The 19,524-nt window shown below is 26.5% G+C and overlaps 1 protein-coding gene across 1 annotated transcript in view; it reads left to right on the plus strand.

The window, feature by feature from the left end:
- The first annotated feature begins 492 nt into the window (after positions 1-492).
- The window catches only part of LOC100205713 (DNA excision repair protein ERCC-8), a 30,300-nt gene continuing 11,268 nt past the window's right edge, over positions 493-19,524 (plus strand). The window contains exons 1-5 of the mRNA XM_065799524.1: positions 493-711; positions 1,069-1,164; positions 1,732-1,855; positions 18,660-18,732; positions 19,232-19,300. Coding sequence (XP_065655596.1) covers positions 527-711; positions 1,069-1,164; positions 1,732-1,855; positions 18,660-18,732; positions 19,232-19,300 — 547 coding nt within the window. The 5' untranslated portion in view covers positions 493-526. The remainder of the gene's footprint in view (positions 712-1,068; positions 1,165-1,731; positions 1,856-18,659; positions 18,733-19,231; positions 19,301-19,524) is intronic.

The following is a 19,524-nucleotide window of genomic DNA, read 5'->3' on the forward strand; positions in this document are numbered from 1 at the left end:
GTACTTTGTCTGACAAAACTAGGTTTAAACTATTATGCAGAGCTCTAATTAGTTACTACCCTATTATTTGTGTCCAGTTCTAGTAAAAAAAGTAGATTAGGGAAAGGAAAACCACCCATATCTTTTTCTTTTTAATGAATGATTTGCAGTTATTTACACTTCTCATGAGGGTTAGTAAAATGGTTAAAAAGGTGCTAGTTTTCAATAATTCTTTTTTCGCTAATAATAGATAAGTAGGGCAATTTAAAAAAATACTACTGTTTTTGTTGTGAACATAACGAGTTAAAAAATGTTTGCATATTTTAATATTTAACTAATAACTTGATAACAGTTATTACTATAAATCTACAATTTATTTATTATATTTATTATAATTTGTTATTTATTTACTTATTACATTTGTTGACACAATATTATCAATAACATCTTATAGTGTATTGGTTCTTTTTTATTTATTTATTTTTTAATTTTTATTTAATTTATTTTTTAAAAATTGATGTCTATTTCTTATTAAATTAAATCAAGAATGATCCAAAGACGAACAGTTTCACAAGATGAAATGTTGTTCCAGCGACAACTGAATGGGAAAAAAATACCCCGTCAATTTTGTTCATTACTTTTTCAATATGCTGATGTCAGCTTTAATAATTTTGAATTGTCTCCCAATAGCAGAGTTAATTGGATTGATCTTGAGAACATTGAGAGTAGATTGTATGATTCATATTTTAAAATAAAGATTAGCATTTTATGGATGTTTATATATTACATTCTATATGTTTACCTTAAATATTTAAATTATTGAGTTCGGTATTTTATTTTAATATATTAATAATATACTATTATACAATAATATATTATGTTATTATATAATGCTAATTTATATGTTGATAACATGTTATGCTTGCTGTTTTATTTTTATATATTAATATGTTGTTTTTTAATAATTTTTTTTATTATTTGTTTATTATAAGATTAAATATTTTATTTTTCTTAAAATGCGGATATAGTCATATTGGACACAAGTTTTAGCATAAAACATTCTTTTTTATTATTGTTTTTTGTATTTAGCTTACTTTCGTCATATGGTGATGGAAGTATCATGATATTTGATCTCTTTAAACCATTCGATAACCATATTTACAAAAATCTTGCTAAGATTGATAGGTAAAATATTATATTTTGTTAAAATAAAGTTAGAAATTATAATAAGACGGAAACAAAGATTGAGATTGCATGCTGGGAAGCTTATTTAAATTTTTATTTTTTGCTAAGACATTAATTTACTAATAACATTTTAGTTGTGATTCTTTGCTTTGCTATGTCTCTTTCTTGGAATAATAATAATAATAAATATTTGAAATCTATATAACTTGTATTAAAATCAAAAATTTGTAATGTTTGGTTTTTATAACCCACTGCAGTCCTTACTACCAATTTTTTTAAGCACATTAATCTATGCTGTTTTTATAAAAATTATTAATAAGTAATATTAAAAAAAAATTACTAGTTTACTTTTAAAGTTTAATTACTCAATTAAAACAATACTTTTAAACAAAAAAATACTTTTTTATATTGGAGGTTTAATAAACCCCATAAAGTATTTTTTTGAGGTTAAATAAAATTTTTTTTTTTGGTGTTCAAAATTATAAATAAACTAATTTTGATAATTTAAATTGATAATTGTTTTCCTGTTAACATTTAACTTGTTTACTTTTTTTAAATTTTATTTAGAACAGTTTTTGGTAGTCACAAAATGTCTGTAGACTGTGTACAATGGTATCCTCAAGATACAGGAATGTTTGTTAGTTGTGGAGCAGATCAAACAATTCGAATTTGGGACACCAACGAAGTACAGGTAATTAAAAAGTAATCTATTTAGCATTTTTGTGAATTATTGATGATTTCAATATTTTAAGTGTGATCAAAAAGTATTTTGTAACAAGAAAAAAAATATTTAGAGACAAGAATAGCTGCTTTTTCTTAAACAAGCCTACTTTAAATACTTTATAATTAAAAGGTTAGGTTTAATCTGTTGAATTCTATTTTCTTTTTATACCTTAGCATTCTAATAACAATTGTATGAAGAGCCCATTTGCAAAACGCACTAAGTCCCAAGTAAACTGATTTTAAAAAAACAAAAAACTAAACTTATTTTAGTTGCGATTTTCAATGTTATATCTGAAATTTCAGAAGTTATTTCAAATGTTATTTTAGAAATTTTCAATGTTATTTCTCTTTTCGATGTTATTTCTGATCAATTTGACCAAGCCCTTCCTCTTTATGCTTCAGCCAATGTCATTGTTGTTGGTGACACACACAATGGCTTGGCTCTAGTGTCAGCGACTGCAGGTGTTACAGGGAATCTTAAAGTGCTGAGACAAGTCGTGTTTATATTAAAGAGAATGCTGAAAACAAAAAGTTTCGGCTGAGATTTTTAGAGTAAAACAAAATAATAAATGTATGCCAAGAGAAACTAACTTTGTTGTTTTACTTGAAGCTCACCGTCCTCATGTTAGCCAGTTGCTTTAAGTTTTTTAAATATACTCTGCAATCTACGACTTGATAATTTATTCAAGCGCGTTTAATTCCAAAGAGTTTTACTATATGACATTATTGTAAGATTTTTTTTTTAATCAATACTATTTGTTTTTATTTTATTTGTTTTTTAAAATCAGCGTTTATTATCAATTGCATGACTTTCCTATAAATTTTATAGGAAACTAAACAAAAAAATGTTTTTTTATAGAGAGTGAAAACCAAATAAAATTAAGGTTTTTATGATACACTTTTAAATATAATAAATATATAAAAAAGATGTTGATCATCTTATTATATATTCTGAATCTTTTTTCTCTTTATGTAAACAATGTGAACTTTTTTCTAGTTTATCTAAGCCGTTCATTGCTATGAGGTTTTTTTTCTCCTATCAAAATGACAATTTACAAATTCTTAAATTTTTAAGTAATAAATATTTTTGGTAAATGACATAATTTATTAGAGATATTTGCTGAATTCTTTAATTTTTAGTTAAAAAATATTTTTAGATTTCACAGATTTCACACACAAATTTATAGACAGCTTTTTATTAAAGCAATAATTAATGTTTTGTGGCAATAATTCAGGACAGATGGCAATAAAAATTTTCAATGTGTTGCAGCAATCATTAAAAAAACATATTATATTTAATATTTCCCAATTTATATGTTGTATTTGGCAAGTATTTTGCATTTAAACTTGTTTCTTAACATAACAAATCAAACAACAATTGACAATAAAAAGTTTTTCATTAAGCAATTTCATTTTTGAAATAAACTCAATAATAGTACACTTTTTTGCAATCTTTAGCAATAATTGTTCAATTTTAAAAATAAAATAAAATAAGCAATACATGTTTTACAGAATGATTTTTATTTAATACATGACAAAGCTATTATTTTATACATAAGAATTTTGAGAATATTTGTGCTTGATGAAAAGTTTAGCAAATAAATGCTGTTAATTAAACTTTTACAAGGTTAAGTAACACAAAATGATTTTTTTAACAGAATCTTGATAAAGATAATTATCATTTAATAACAATAAATATAACACAAAAATAATTTATAGTAATAGACAAGCATAAAATATTTTAAGCTGAAATATTTTATTCATATTTTTAATGCAAACTTTGCGAAATTTAGAAAATAAAATGACTAAAGAAATTCTATAGTAATTTATGATAAAAAAAAACATTTATATAATAATAAGTAACTAAACAAACTTTTTAGTAATCTATAATGAAAAAAATAAAAATAAAAAAGTTCTATGATTAAATGAAAAAGAGAGTTTTTAGATTTCTTATCAAAATTCATACTTTTAATTCATATCCTATAACTCCAGAGGTTCCTTAAGGTTCTATCTTTGGCCCTATACTCTTTTTAGTTTACATAACATTTCTAAGGTGGCATTATTCACTGATGATACTACCATTTATTCTTGTCTTGATAAGAAGCCAACACTCTCTGATATTTTTTTTTTTTCAACATCTTCGCTTCCAACAAGGCTGCAAGCAACCACTAATTAAAGTTGACAGTTACTGGAAGCGAAAAGACGAAAATTGTAGAGCAAGATAACGATTGACGAATAACTTAAAGGATTGCAAATTATATAAATCAGGAAAGCAAGACGAAGGAAGCGAATTCAAAAGAACTGATGTTCGAGGAAAAAAACTAGACAAACAAGCTTTTTTGGAGCACTTAGGAACAGTCACAGAAAAAGGATGAGACTTAATTGAATGACGAGTAGCATGAGAATGAATTTTAGTAGATGGCACAAGTGACCCTAGCTCTTTAGAGTGGTGCCCATTATAGTATTTGTAGAACAGAGAAAGAGAAGCAACATTACGACAATGTGATAATGGTTGGAGGTTGGCTGCAAGAGCAGGTCCAACTATGTTTACAATGTGTTTCTGCACCTTGTCTAAAAGAGAAAGGGCATCATTAGAAGATCGGCCCCAGATATGGCAACAGTATTCTATACAAGGCCTGATTTGAAATTTATAGAGATAGAGAATAGAATCCGAAGTAAGAAAGTGTTGAGCTCGATAAAGAGATGCAACCTTAGCAGATGCTAATTTTGCAACTGATTTAATATATGGTTTCCAAGAAAGATTGGAAGTAAGAGTTAATCCTAGAAGACGAAGGGTAGATGACTCATCGAGTACATTACCATTCATAAATATAGGAAGATCTTAAATTCAGATAAAACTCAATTTTTTTCAGCTTATCGTTATCGCAATAATCACACAAATTTTTGTGACTTACTATATTTTTGTGACTTTATATAATATTCAAGATACAAATACAAATATGTACAAAAGTAAAACTTCAAGTGAAGATATTGTTAAAAACCCAAAAAAACTTAAAGGTATTTGGTTTTTTTTTAAAATGTCTTTTTTTACAACAGATAAATCTGTTTTTAGCTTTTATAAATCCTTTATTATGAATAATATAGGATTTACTATTCCTTTATTATGAAATATATATATAGGTGAAAAGGGAAAAAAGAGAAAAATAAAAATGAAAGAAGTTTTTTTAAAGAATAAAAAAAGATCAGTTAAAAATAAAGTAAATTAACAAAAATATTGAAAGGTATAAACAAACTAAAAGATTAAAGAAAAAAACAAGAAAATGAATAAAAAAAGTAAAACCAGCAAATAGATTTAATAAAGCAGGCCTTGTTTTAAATAAGTGCTTAATACATTAGCTTAACGTGATATTTGACGTCATAAAATTCTCTTTATTTTTTAATTTTTTAAAGACATTGACTTTTTAAAATTACTGCAATAGGGTCAAATCATTATATTTCAACCAATTTAAAGAAAACTTTGTGGGGCACCATCTCTGATTTTTCTGACTTTTACATATTGTTATGTACATTATGTAGATAGGTTAAATTTGAAATTTCAGACTTCCAAGTACAACGGTTCAGAAATTATAGCCTTAGAAACATGACACAGTGGCCCCCCTCGATTTACAAATGGTCAAAACAGACTACTTTAGAGCTGTATAACTTTTTTCTCACTTTCAACATGTGTCTCATTTTTTCTAGAACTATTTTCTGGATAGTTCTCTCTTTAAAAAAGTGGTTTTTATTAACTTGTGTTAATTTAGAAAAAAATTATGGCCTCCTAAACTTTGGAAAAAATCCTAAAATTGCTAAAATATGCCAAATTGAAACTAACTGTAGCATTATTCTATTCACCCACAAGTTTTTACAGATGAGTTTTCTGATTAGCTACTACTGTTTGCAATAAATGGGCAAAATATAGGCAGCTTGTTGCAGTTTAGAACTTAAATATACCTAAAAGAAAAATGTCCACTCGCCTAAAAAGTCCATTTTTCAGCCATTTTGAGATGCTTGTAAATTTTTCTAACACTTTGTTTTGATCTAAGATTAACAGCATATAAGACCATTAGACCCAACTATCTGAAAATGCAAACATTATAAACTTGTCGAATCCACATTAAAAATGCCAGCATTTTTAAGTAACCCTATTTTTCAATCATCAATGGTTGAATGTGTTACTAGAAACCAGTGCCCTCTAATCTGCCAACTGGCCTATATGAAGGGTACAACTAATTATAAGTCATTTCTTAATAAAATGAAAGGTATGGTTGGTTGCCCTCTTCTTGATCTGGGGTTTATAGTAGATAGGGGCACAAATAAAGGAGGCAGTAACTTTTTAGAGACTTTCATTATGGTTCAAATAAAGGTCTTTAAATTAATTTAGATATTTAGATACTTACTATCTAAATATCTAAATTAAAGGGGGCAGTAACTTTTTAGAGACCTACATATAATGCACATAAAAATCAGAGATGGTGCCCCTCAGGCGATTGGTTGAAACAATGATTTGACCCAATAATGTTAATTACAAAACGAGTTAAATATTATTTAACGGCTTTTTTATTATTATCATAAGGGAATGTTTATTTCGGCTTATTAATGGCTTTTTTATTATTACTTTAAGTGAATGTTTATTTTCTTTTTTTGTTTTTGTTTTAATATTAAGTAATTAAATTTAATATTGCATTTTTAAAAATGTTTATAATTAACAAATTTCTTTCTTTTCTTGACATTTGCATAAATGAGTTAAAATATGTTAAATTTTTTGAATTTTTAAAATGATTATTTCTTAAATTTCTTATTGCGGCTTTGCAACTACAAACGATTTTTTGTTTAAAAAAATTTATGAGTAACAAATAAAAAAATTACGTTAATTTATTTACTTTATTTATTAAAAGTATATTAGTTTAATATTTTATTATTAAAATTATATTGCTGTATATATTGTTTATTAAAAAATAATCACTGCGATTTAACTTGCATTATAAAAAAAAAGTTTAACTTACATTTTGTGCAAATTTTTGATGCAGCTGTTTATTTAAAATTTAGTTATGAGTGGAAAAAAAATAAAAATGTTAAGGAAGGAAAACCGAAAAAACAATTGTGATAAAAATGAGCTAATTTTTTTTTTTAGAACAAATAAAATTTCAATATTGAATAATATTTAGTAGTATTTTTAAATAAATTTAACAGTTAAGTTAAACCCAAGCATTAACTTTATTTTTAATAGACTTAAATATATTTTTTAAATCAAAGTTAAATTATATATTTTTAAAATCTAAATTAAATTATTATTTTTTTATCAGAATAATATATATTTTTATTAAATTAGTTTTAAATTAAATCATATATTTTTTTATTAGAATTAAATTATATTTTTATGATCTTTGCTTTAAGCTTAAAAAATCAATCATTAAAATAAAATATAAACAAAATAAAAATAAACTTAATTTTATTTGAGTTTTTTTCATTAGTAAATAGCGCTTATATCAAACATAATTGTCATTCAAACTTTTGTAACAAATACTTTTACATAAACAGGTTATTCAAAAGTTAATGTGACTTTTTTTTTAATTAATTACCTCTTTTATCTTACTGCTTATTGAATAATTTAAAAGTTAAAAAATGATAAAAAGTTGTTTAACCGAAATTTCTTACTGCTTACGTAAAATCGCTTAGGGCGTACATAAATTGTTATACGCATAACGCTTTAAAATAAGGCCTGTATATGTATATTATATTTTTTAGTTTAAATTTTTTACAGAATAATCCATAATCTGTATAATCATTTGTATAGCTGGTTGGGTAATACAGAAAAAATTGTTAGGGGAAATTAGTTTAATGTCTATAAAGAAAAACGAAGATTACAAACTATATTTCATTAGATTTCAAAAGGTTTACAAAAGGTTGGTCATTATTGTTTACCAATCAAATTCTTTGCCTCTAAAAATGTCTGTATATCTGAACAAGCTTTTCAGCTCTATCGTTTCCTAAACTATTTTTTAGTTTGCTCTACACAACAACAAAAATAGAAATCTTTCTATAAAGCCTTTGACAGCTATGAAGACATTGAAAAAATTTTACAAATCCTTCTGGAAGTGGTAAAGATCTTTGATGCAGCCTTTGCTTTATATCTATTATACCCCACCATCTTTCACTTGAAATTGTAGAAATAAAGTAATTGTTAAACATGTACTGTGGAAAAGTAGTTGTGGACTTTTAGTCTGAAATCATAGTATCCAGCAAAGTTTTCATTATGCCTACCATTTAGCCAAGTTTCTGCAGCAGCTTCTTGTTCAATACTTGAAGATTTACCTAAAGTTAAAGAATTTATTATATTCCTGTTTTATTTCCTATAACATTTTAAAGTTACGTTAAGTCTCAATCAGTTACAATTGGCAACAAAGTTACATTCTCTAGTTTGTTAATTAAATGTTAAGTAAATAAACTTGATAACACAGTAAATATTTGTTTATTATTGCCGTTATGTTAATTATCATCACTTATTTTATTTTTATTGTAAAATAGCTTTGTCTCAATTGGTTACTTAGTCACGTAAAAAGTTTTAATTCGCAACATTATGTCTCAACTGTTTTTTTTTTACTTTTTAAAGTGTAACCAATTGAGACGTAACATAATGTAACTAAATCTAGATTTGAGGTGTAACTAATATAGGTCTCTAATATAGAATTTTTTAACATTATGTTACGTCTGAATTGGTTACACTTTGAAAAGTAAAAAAAAAAGAGAAAGATGTAATGTTATGTAAAATTTTTTTAATTGTGATATTTTAATTACGTTTCAATATTTAAATATTTTACAATAAGTTGTGTCTCGATTGGTTACAGCTTTAAAGATAATAAAACAAATAATTAGATTGCTTAAGTACTTTAGATTGCTAAAGTACCTTAAGTTGCTCTAACTTTTAAAGGTACTTTTTTTTAAGTTATGTTACTTTAAAAGCTTGAAAAGTTTTATATCATATATTTCTTATACATATAATAGCCCATCCCATTTGACCCTCATGAACAAATTTTATTTAACAAAAGTATTGTTTTTTTAATGAAATTTTTTATTTTTTATTTTGAATGACTGTATATTAGGGTGGAGTGAATTTTAGTTTTTTTTACAATTCGTTTAGCCTGGGTGTGCAAAAGTTGTCTATTCATTTCAGAAATACTCTGGAAAAATATCAATGCTCTAGGAAGTTATCTTGAGGTGCCTCAAGACCTTTAAAATTTTAATGGGTCCCTAATATTATGTAAAAAAAAATTTTTCAAAAGTATGTCATGTTGGGTCTCAAAAGAAGCAAAATTTTATAAAAATTTCAAAAATAACAATTATTTTATAAAAAAAAATATTATTTAAGATTTTTTTTAAATTATAATTAAAAAAAATAAACTTTTTACATTTTTAGTTTAAAAGGTCATTTTTTCTGCAATAAACTATAAAATGACAATTTTTTTTTAAAAATAATTGTTATTTTTGAAATTTTTATAAAATTTTGCTTCTTTTGAGACCCAACATGACATACTTTTGAAAAACTTTTTTTAACATAATATTAGGGACCCATTAAAATTTTAAAGGTCTTGAGGCACCTCAAGATAATTTCCTAGAGCATTGATATTTTTCCAGAGTATTTCTGAAATAAATAGACAACTTTTGCACACCCAGGCTAAACAAATTGTAAAAAAAACTAAAATTCACTCCACCCTACTGGATATACTTGCGCCACTCGAAATTTATAAATCATCAACTTTGTAATTATGTCATTACAAAGAATGGAAGGTTTTTTATCTATACCAATGGTGCGCATTTTTATTATTATTATATTTGTTAACTAGTGGTATTTTAAAAATGCACATTTTTATGAAACACATTTGTTATGAAATTAAAAAAGCGTGATTTTTAAACACAACAGCGCCAAGGCCCTAAACACATACAAAATTTGTTAGATTTTGATCTCAGACAGTTCACTTTAAGCACTGGCTATTTAAACGGATTTTATGCAAGGTCAGTTAAGTCTCATGGCCAAGCATTATTTTTTTTAACCTTGTGCTACCATGTCTGAGAGCTTCATATAGCCGTCGTTGTAAATAAAACTGTTAAGATGGAGAATAAACTATAAATCTATAAATTAGAGCTGGGACGGTGTCGATGCAAACAATGAGATGTTGCTTTTGCAATTTAATCATCAGAATGTTAAATGCATCCGCTCGGAAAAGCAGGCTCTATCGTCACTCAAAATTTGCAGGAACCTGACAGACAATAAAATGTTAAGAAATAGTAGGGCAAAGATAAAACTAAACCACCTTAAAATACCTTTTAATCAAAAATAAAATATTTTTTTGATTAAAAGGTATTTAAATCATAATTTAATTAAATTATAATTTGTAATTAAACTGTAAAATTATAAACATTTAAATTCTCAATTTTTTTCTAGTAAAAAGCAATTTTTTTCTGGCAAAGACATTTTGCTACATAAAATCAAGTCGCATTTCCCTAAAATCAGCCAGGTTCTTATTCTGAGTGATAAAATACTCAAGGAGATTAATAGAATGGTTGACTGCACTTCTCTCTCCTGGGCATAGTGGTTTTTGACCTGCAACTTTTCTGATTCTGCATTTTTTAAAGAAAACTTAGTTTCATAAGTTTTGATATTTTAGTCTTACTATTTAAGAATCATATATTTCATGAAAGTAACAAACTGTTTAAAAGCAATGATTTACAAAAAGGTTCAAAGTCAGATGTAAAATACGAAGAGTATAACTCTCAAGCAATTTTTTTTTCCACTGACATGATTTTCCTAAAATCAGTAAAAATATAATAGAAAGGAAATCGATAAAAATTGCACTTTGATTTTTTCTTGCCAAAATTAAATGTAATAAGCTTTTAGCAGCGTCATTTTAAACCTTATTTTATATGCAGTGCTTTATTTTTAATTTACACTTTTAAGATCAACAAGACTATTCACAGATGTACCATTATGTTGAATATGAGCCTGCTGCAGAGGTGAAATTTAAATCATTGTAAAACCATACAAGGTGTTTGGATTTGCCAACTGTGGTGCTGGCGTTAGCATCTTCTGACACTAATAGTAATTTAATAGTAACAATGAAAGAATCAAGTATTTCATATGCAGTGTTTATTTGTTTGACAACTACTTTATATATATATATATATATATATATATATATATATATATATATATATATATATATATATATATATATATATATATATATATATATATATATATATATGTATAAAAGCATTTCCGGGAAGCGTGTGCGGTCGTCGGTCTTGTTGGTCCACATTCAAAGTACTTTATTCAGACAACTTGACCATGTTTTTATATAGTAGGCGTTTTAAGAATATGCGGCAAAATAAAGCTCTAAGAAACTAGAGAGAATAAAACAGCAAACCTCGAAGAAAGGAAATGAATACTGCACAAAATAAAATATATAAATAAAATAAACAAAAAAATTGAAATCAAAAAAACAAAAATTAGAAAAAAATTAAAAATCAAAAAAAAATAGTATACCTAAATATTTTACTGTTTTTGTTTTCTTTTCTTTTTTTGGGTATTTGTTATTTCCTTTAAATAAATTTTTAATATAGAATTTATTTGCGGCTTTTGTCAGTCAGTGTATTAAGAAAATAGTTTATTTTTTGCCCTTGAAATAATGACAATTTTAAAATTTGTTTTTCAAATGTTTTTGCTATTTGCTAAGCTGTTTTTATTGTCTGTGTGCTGTTTTTATTGTCTTGTTGTTTTTACTGTTTTTATTTTAGCTGTTTTTATTGTCTTGTGTGTTTTTACTGTTTTTTGTCTATTTGCTTTACTGTTTTTATCAACATACAGGAAAGCAAGAAAACTAATTGTTATTTATTTCTAAAATTTTTATTTATTTCTAAAAATTTTATTTTTTTATTTGTTAACAAGTTTTTTATGTAAAATTATAAATAAATCATTTGGTTCTTTTCACATTTTTTCACATTTGGTTTATTTCCTATTGAAATAGTCTGCACTTTAGTTGGATACTTCAAATTGTGCATTTAAACTCAATAGTTTATTTCCTGATGAACTTTTGTTATCGATACAATTTTTTTAAGTTTTTAAATACATTTTTTCAAACAGAGCAGTTATGTTCATTATCTCTAGAATTTTATCTTAATGTTGAAAATTATATAATATAATTTTCAACATTAAGGGCAATATAAAGGAAACAACTTCAGACAAAAACAAGTATTGTAAATACATTTATAAAAGAAGCCATGGTATTCTTTTCTTTAATTTCTTCAGTCATTACAAAATTTATTAATCAATATATTTTGCAAATAAATAGCAATTCATTTTCTGATTTTCCTATATTAAAATTATTGAGAAAAAATGTCAAATATAGCAAAAATAATTTTAAAAACTAAAAGACGTGAAGACAAATAAATGTAAGAAAAAAAATTAGTTTCTTAAAAATTGTGAATAATTGCATATCAAAATACAATTGCATACCATTGTTGATATAAAATTATAAAATTGTTGTTATAGATATATTATGTTTTTTTCCTGGACTTGTATCAAATTATGTAGGCTAAAATTAATTCATCTTAAAAAAAGAATAGAAAAGTTGTGTAAATGTTTTATAAAAAAAGTTTTCTTTTTTCTTTTTTTAATTTTAAACTTTTATAGTTAGTTCAATTAAACTTTGATCTTTTTTTTCCTTTTTTTTTTCCTAAAAAAAAGGAAACAAAATTGAAAAGTTTTGTTTCCTTTTTTTTAGTATTGGTTTCTTTTTTCTCAGGAGATAAGTTTAACTTTTTGCCGCAAATTATTGAAGCGCTTTAAATGTTAAAAAATACAAACTGCCGTGGTCAGCGATTCTAAATAAGTTACTTTTTACATGGACAAACAAGCTGCGCAACAGCACACACTTCTCGGGAAGGCTTGTATATATACATATATATATATACATTAGGGCTGTCCAAAAAAATTTTTTTTTTCAGATTTGATTGCATAGTTGTTTATTTTGTGCCATTTGACATAGTAATTAACTGTGCAAAAAATCTTTCCAATCAGATAATGTTTAGGGGGTGCTCAATGACCATAAAGTTTTACGAAAAATGTGAAAAACATGGAAAAAGTAACAAAGTTCCACAAATTTCTAAAACCCGGTTAATTAGATTTTTCAGATTTGATCAGTTTTAATTATCTCTAAATATTAAATTCTGAATACAAATTACAATCCACATCCACTTTAGACTGGTTTATTAGCAGAGAAATTAATGAAATAAAATACTGCAATACGACTAAAGTTCTGCGGTTTTTGTTATATCAGAATTTTTCCAAAATAAAACACTAGGATTTTTGACTCTTTGTCATTGATTAAAATACGAATTATAAACAAAAAAACATATGAGCAATTAACATTTAATTATCGTAATGTTATAGTTCGTGCAATGTTAATGCTAGCGAGGACTATAACTCTTCAGAGTACACTTTCTGGCATCTGGCACTCGCTTTCTGTGATCCTCAACCACCTGAATTAACCTCTGCATTTCAGATTCATTCCTTGTAATCGATTCATTAAACATCGACATTAAAGCCACAGATCGTTCGGCAGCATCATTTACTACTTTCAATGAATATACTAAATTTTTTCCTTCTTGGTATTCTGGGGAATCATTCCAGGTAGCTGGATCGTTGTTGAACAGAAAATCAATATCAACCTTCATTGACCGCAACGCACTTGCTGAAACTGATGTCACCAGCATGTCCAGAGATTTCTTCTCTAGACTTTCAATGTTCTTTAATTTGATCAACCTTTCAGACCAGTTCTCACCGTGAAATTTCATGTTGGAAATCATTTTTCGCTTCTCTTCCGTTTGAAGTTTGTTTGAAAACAAAGCTAGTGGGACCAATTCTGGTGAAAGGTACCACAAATGGTTTTGAAAGTTCTTGACTGCTGCTTCGGAAATCGTTTTATTCACAACTGCAAACTGCTTAAGTTGCTGAAACAGAAACAAGTCATTAACTGGAGCATTGCTGGCATTTGTGCATGATATCCAAGATTTTACATAAACCAGACTAGCAAATAAGCAAAATTCACAGAGATTTTTTTCCTCTTTTGTGGTCAACTTGAACTCTTCACGAAATAAATAAATCTTAAAACAATAAATAACCTTGGCCATCCAGCGAGCCATGTGATAAGCACCAGGGATCTTGAAATGATAATTTTTCTCTTCTTGATCAGGCAGTTTTCCAAGTATTAACAGACAGAGATCCATGATTTCTTTGTAGTCATCCCTTGGCATTTTAACATGCAGGTTTTCTTTGAGGAATGCAATCACTTCATTTTGTAGTTCTTGCACCAGGGGTATTTTCATTCGAATGTCATCCAGAGGTTTAAAATTTCCTTGATTAACTTTGGGCCAATATTGCTGAAATCTCTGGAAAAGAGGTATGTTGGGACCAGATGATGGTCCAAATAGTGATCCAAACACTCCTGCTACTATGATCTCATGAACATGGTGTCTGCAAGCGAAATATAACAAATTTCTACCTATATGTTTCTCTAGAACTACACATGCACCATTTTTGGAGCCAGTGTTAGAGGCTGTAGTATCAAAACTCATTCCAATAACATCACCAATTATGTCCCAGAAATTAAGCAGATGAATAACTGCTTTTGCTTGGGCTTCTCCAGTTCCAGCTGATAGTTTTGCTATTCCAAGTATTTTGTCAACATTGTGACCTGTCACACCTACAGATAGCCGGTCAACATTTGCTTTAGGGGCTGCAGAATTTGTACGATCTATCATCAGTTTGCCATCCCAGTGGACGATTAATGGTGGTTTGTCCAAATCGCAGAATTCAGTTCGAACAGTGGCTTCAATATTTGATCGATGATAGGTTCGTTTTCTACGGACTGTAGAACGTGACAATGATCCATCATCGAGGTTCTGTCCACCAGCCCTTGCAATTGCTGCTGCTAGTATAGTAAATTTTGTGTCAGATTAATTCTGTCTAATGTTGATGAAACATCAGGCGAGTCAAGAATTGTATCTAAGATACATTGTCGTTTTGGAGTACTTGCTAAACTTGATTCAGCTGACCCTGAAGAACTTGCTTTACTGACTTGTTGTCTGTAATAAACAGGGATTTCTATCTCAAAATCTCTATCAACCATTTTGTCATTATCAACAGCATCGTTATCGTTGTCATCACTATAACTTTCGTCATGTAAAGGTTCAATAACAGGAACTATTGCACTCGCACCAGATTGTCTTTGCTCTTCTTTTAGCTTTCGTTCTCTCTCTGCTTGTTTCCTTGCTTCATTTCTTTCTTCTAATTTTGAAAGTTCTTTGTCCTCTCCAAACATCACCATTTTTCTCTGACATCTCTGATCCAATAAAAATTCTTTATCTTCTTCAATTCTGATCATGGTTTCAGCATCCTTGTGGGCAATGTCAAAAAGTAGGCCAATGGTGTCTGTAAATGATTTCTCTCTCGATTTCTGAGAATCTGACAATCTGGATTTTTTTTTTTTTATTAATTTAAATTCCTGGACTAAAGTTTTCAACTTTAAGACTACATTCGGATGAAATGCTGTCGTAATACGGGCTTTATTCCAAATAATAATCAGTTCATCAACAGTTGTTTTAAGACTTTCAGGCACTGACTTTTTGGTTGAATTAAGATGATAAAAAAATGTTTTTAAAACATCAGATGTTAAGGGAAGAACTTTATCTGGAAGATTTGGCTCTGGTTGTCCAATTAAAAAGATTTTGGTTTGAAGTCGTGTAGAGATAGCAACACGAGATGATGCTGCCGTTTCAATGATAACTGAAATATTATGAGAAAATCAAAACTCAATACCATATTATACAAACTTATCATTCAGTTGTTGGTTTATGCAGCTGCAGCAATATATTATAATAATTATTACTAAAGAAATTAAATAAATATTTTCAAATTAGAAATTATTATTATCTGCACTTAATAACAAACAATACACTACCAGACTACCATGCTAGTTTTCTGTAATAGGTTACTAAGGTTAGGTACTATCAAAATATTAATACATTTGTTGTCAAACTGAAATTCCAAATAAAAATAATATTTATACTTGTAAACCTTTTTATTCTGTTTGAACAAATTCTAAATTGAGTTAAATAATAGTATTAAAATTATGAATACAAATTTTAACAAAATGATATAAACACAGTTGTTTTAAACACTAGCAGACATTTTTTAGTCTGGTGCCCTGATGACAGTTAATCTGCTGCACTTTAATTAATCTATATAGCACGCAATCAGACAATATTTCAGTGGAAAAAATCTAACTAACCAGGTTCTAGAAATTTTTGGAACTTTGGAACTTTTTACACGTTTTTGACGTTTTTCGTAAAACTTTATGGTCATTGAGCACCCCCTAAACATTATCTGATTGGAAAGATTTTTTCCACAGTCAATTACTATGTCAAATTCATCAAATTTCAACTTAATTTCAATATAATATGGCTTCAGGCCTTCATCTTTCAGGAGAGACAACCAAGCTTCACATGTATTTAACAATGATGTTGATTCATTTTGTTGCTATAAATATATATATTTTTTAAATATCTATGCAAATATTTTAATGACTAACAATTTTATCTCACATATCCACCTTATTTAAAGCAATCTCACTATTCTCCAATTCAATTTAAAGATTTTTTAGCTTCTTGGAAAAATTGCAGCATTATCCATAATTTTCTTGATATTATGTTTAATATCACTTTCATGCTTTTCTATAATATGGTAGTGGTTATAATTTCTAATATAAGTTTTTAAACAGTCTACTTAGAGTTTCATCATGTACCATTAGGAAATTGCGGCATAACTCCATTTCTTATAATCCATAAGTCATCCCTGAAATACAATACAGAACTAGTTTAATTAGTTGATATATTAACATAAATTTACTGAATAGAAGGGTAAAAAAAATTTAAAACTGTAAAATTAAAGTAATACATTATAAACTATATTTTCATAGATACAATTACTTCATCATTCACTTTATCCAGTAACTCTGCTGAAAGTTTCTTTTGGTTTGGAAGATCATAACCAGGTTTCAAAAAATAAACACATTTTTTAAATTCTTTATTCTCTACAGCATTAATGGAGTATTACATGCAAAAAAAAAAAAATTGGAGACTTGCAAGTCAAAAACATCCTTTTGATCTGATCTTGTCCTTGATATGTAGTTTTCTATTAACTTTTGTTTTTTATATGAGGTTGATATTGAATCAGAGTAACTACTCCAAAAGACACCAGAAATGCTTGATGCTTCAAAAGATTTTGAAGTAACTGGGCTAACAAAATCACACAATAAGTTTACAGATGCCTGAGATGATCCTTTGCCATCTTTTAAAATAAAGTTTTTATTTCTTTGTGCAACATCAGCAGATGGTTTTTTTTTTTACATTTATTTAGATAAATTCTGGCTCTTTCCATTTTTTGGCTATTTATAATTTCATTGCAATAGTTATACTGTCACTGCAGTATTACTTTTCCAGAAACAGTTTTTGAAAACTCAGTCACATCATTCCATTCACCTGCTAGCTTGCTTCCAGTTGAGCCATAGAATATATTCTTATTTAAATTTTTAATTTTTTTTCTAAAAATAAATTCCATTATGATAAAACTATTAAAAATTTTTACAATTTAAATAATTTAATTAAAACAACTAAAACAATTTAACTAATTAAAATCAGGGAATTTCAAAAAACAATTTTGAAAGAATAAGAAATAACATCAGTATATATTCCTAAACTCGAGTGTCCAGGAGCTCCAAAAGTGGTTAGAGACTTAGGGCGCTTTAACAATAAAAATAGGAACATTTGGGATAAAGGAACTATAAATTTAGAAATTAAACTTTCCATCCTTGTTTATAACACATTTTATTTTTAATAAAGAAATTTTAAAACAAATATGGTTTTTAATTATTTAGGAAAAATATATTTTTTTATTTTGTAATAGCGGTCAGTTAAAAAAACCTAAAAAAACCCATTTGGGTTGGGTTTTTAGCAACCCTGCTGCAGACAAAAGGACAAGCTAATGCTAAAGGATGATTCACCCCCGAAAATAGCATACATACAAATATTTGGATATACGCAACCATACGCATGCATCCATTCATTATTGTTTTTTATTTCTTATTTGATATATATTTTTATTGACTTTATTTTTTTTACTTTTTTTTACTAAAATAAATTTATTATTAAAAGTATATAATATTTGTAATACAATAAGATAATATTTGAGAATATATAGTTATGTAAGCTATATATAAGGTGTGACTGAAATTGTGTCTCTTTACTTGGAAATATTTTTTAACCTGGGAAAAAAATATATGCTAAAAGTTGGTCTTAGATACATAGTAACATTAAAATATTTTAACATAAATCTTGTGGGATTTTTAATAATATTTTTTATATAATTGATTCTGTATATTTAAAGGTATTTAAAATAAAATTTCACAATAATTTACTTGAATAAGTATATATAACAATCAATATAACAAATAATTAATTTAACATTACTTACACATTCTTACATTACACATGTTTATAAAGAATTTAAGACTAAAAGAAAACTAAAAATCATAAACTTATAAATAACTAATATTTTTTATGATAATAATTTTTAGTATAAAGATGTTTATAAAAAATTTTCAATATAACAAAAGTTATAACATTAGAAATTTGGTTTCTTTTTTTTTTTTTTCAAGGTAGCTTACAAATTCGAATTTCAACATAAAATATATAATTTTGACATTTCACCAAGTCACGCTTTAGTATCTGGTAAGAACTTTTTAAAAGTTTAAAATATGATATTTATTTTTTAGTTATTTTTTATTAAAATGTAAAAGAGTTAATTCGTTGATACTCTTAGGTGTTAATGAAATGTAAGAGGGTTCATTTGTTTGCACCTAAGAAATTGTTTTTTTTTTAATTTTTGTGTGTTTTATATTTTTTTGTCACATGATTTGTTCATGCCCTGTCTTGTATTTTGTGTATATATCTTGCATTTTGTGTATATTTTCCTAAAAATTATCACATCTAAGGTGGGATTGTTTGCTGATGATACTACCATTTATTCTCTTCTTGATAAGAAACCAACACTCTCTGATTGCTTAGAGAGGGCATTTGAGCTCGAAAAGGATCTCACCTTTGTATATTTGTGTATACAATATATATATATATTTTTTAATAATTTTTACTTTATTTTAGGTCCTTTAAGTTGTTACTTTAACTTACTTTATTACTAAGGATTCTAATTTTAATGTTCTAATTTTTTTAGTGACATCTAAGGATTCCAATCTTTATTTATGTGATTTAAAAAGTGGATCAAAAACTCACACATTGAAAGGTTTTTTAAGTTTCTTATTTTATTATCAAAATTTTATGTGTTATGTCTAATGGTTTAGTAAGGAAGACTTTTTTATATACTTTATATATAAAAGTAATATATTTTTATATTACTTTTTTGTGATTCCTTTGATTTTTTCATTTAATGGAAATCATTTAATAACAAAAAGAAAGATAAAGGGTTAATGAGTTTTTCTTCTTATACCTGTTTAAAATTTTTTTTGT

Source organism: Hydra vulgaris, chromosome 06, assembly GCF_038396675.1.
Source record: "Hydra vulgaris chromosome 06, alternate assembly HydraT2T_AEP".
Taxonomy (NCBI): domain Eukaryota; kingdom Metazoa; phylum Cnidaria; class Hydrozoa; order Anthoathecata; family Hydridae; genus Hydra; species Hydra vulgaris.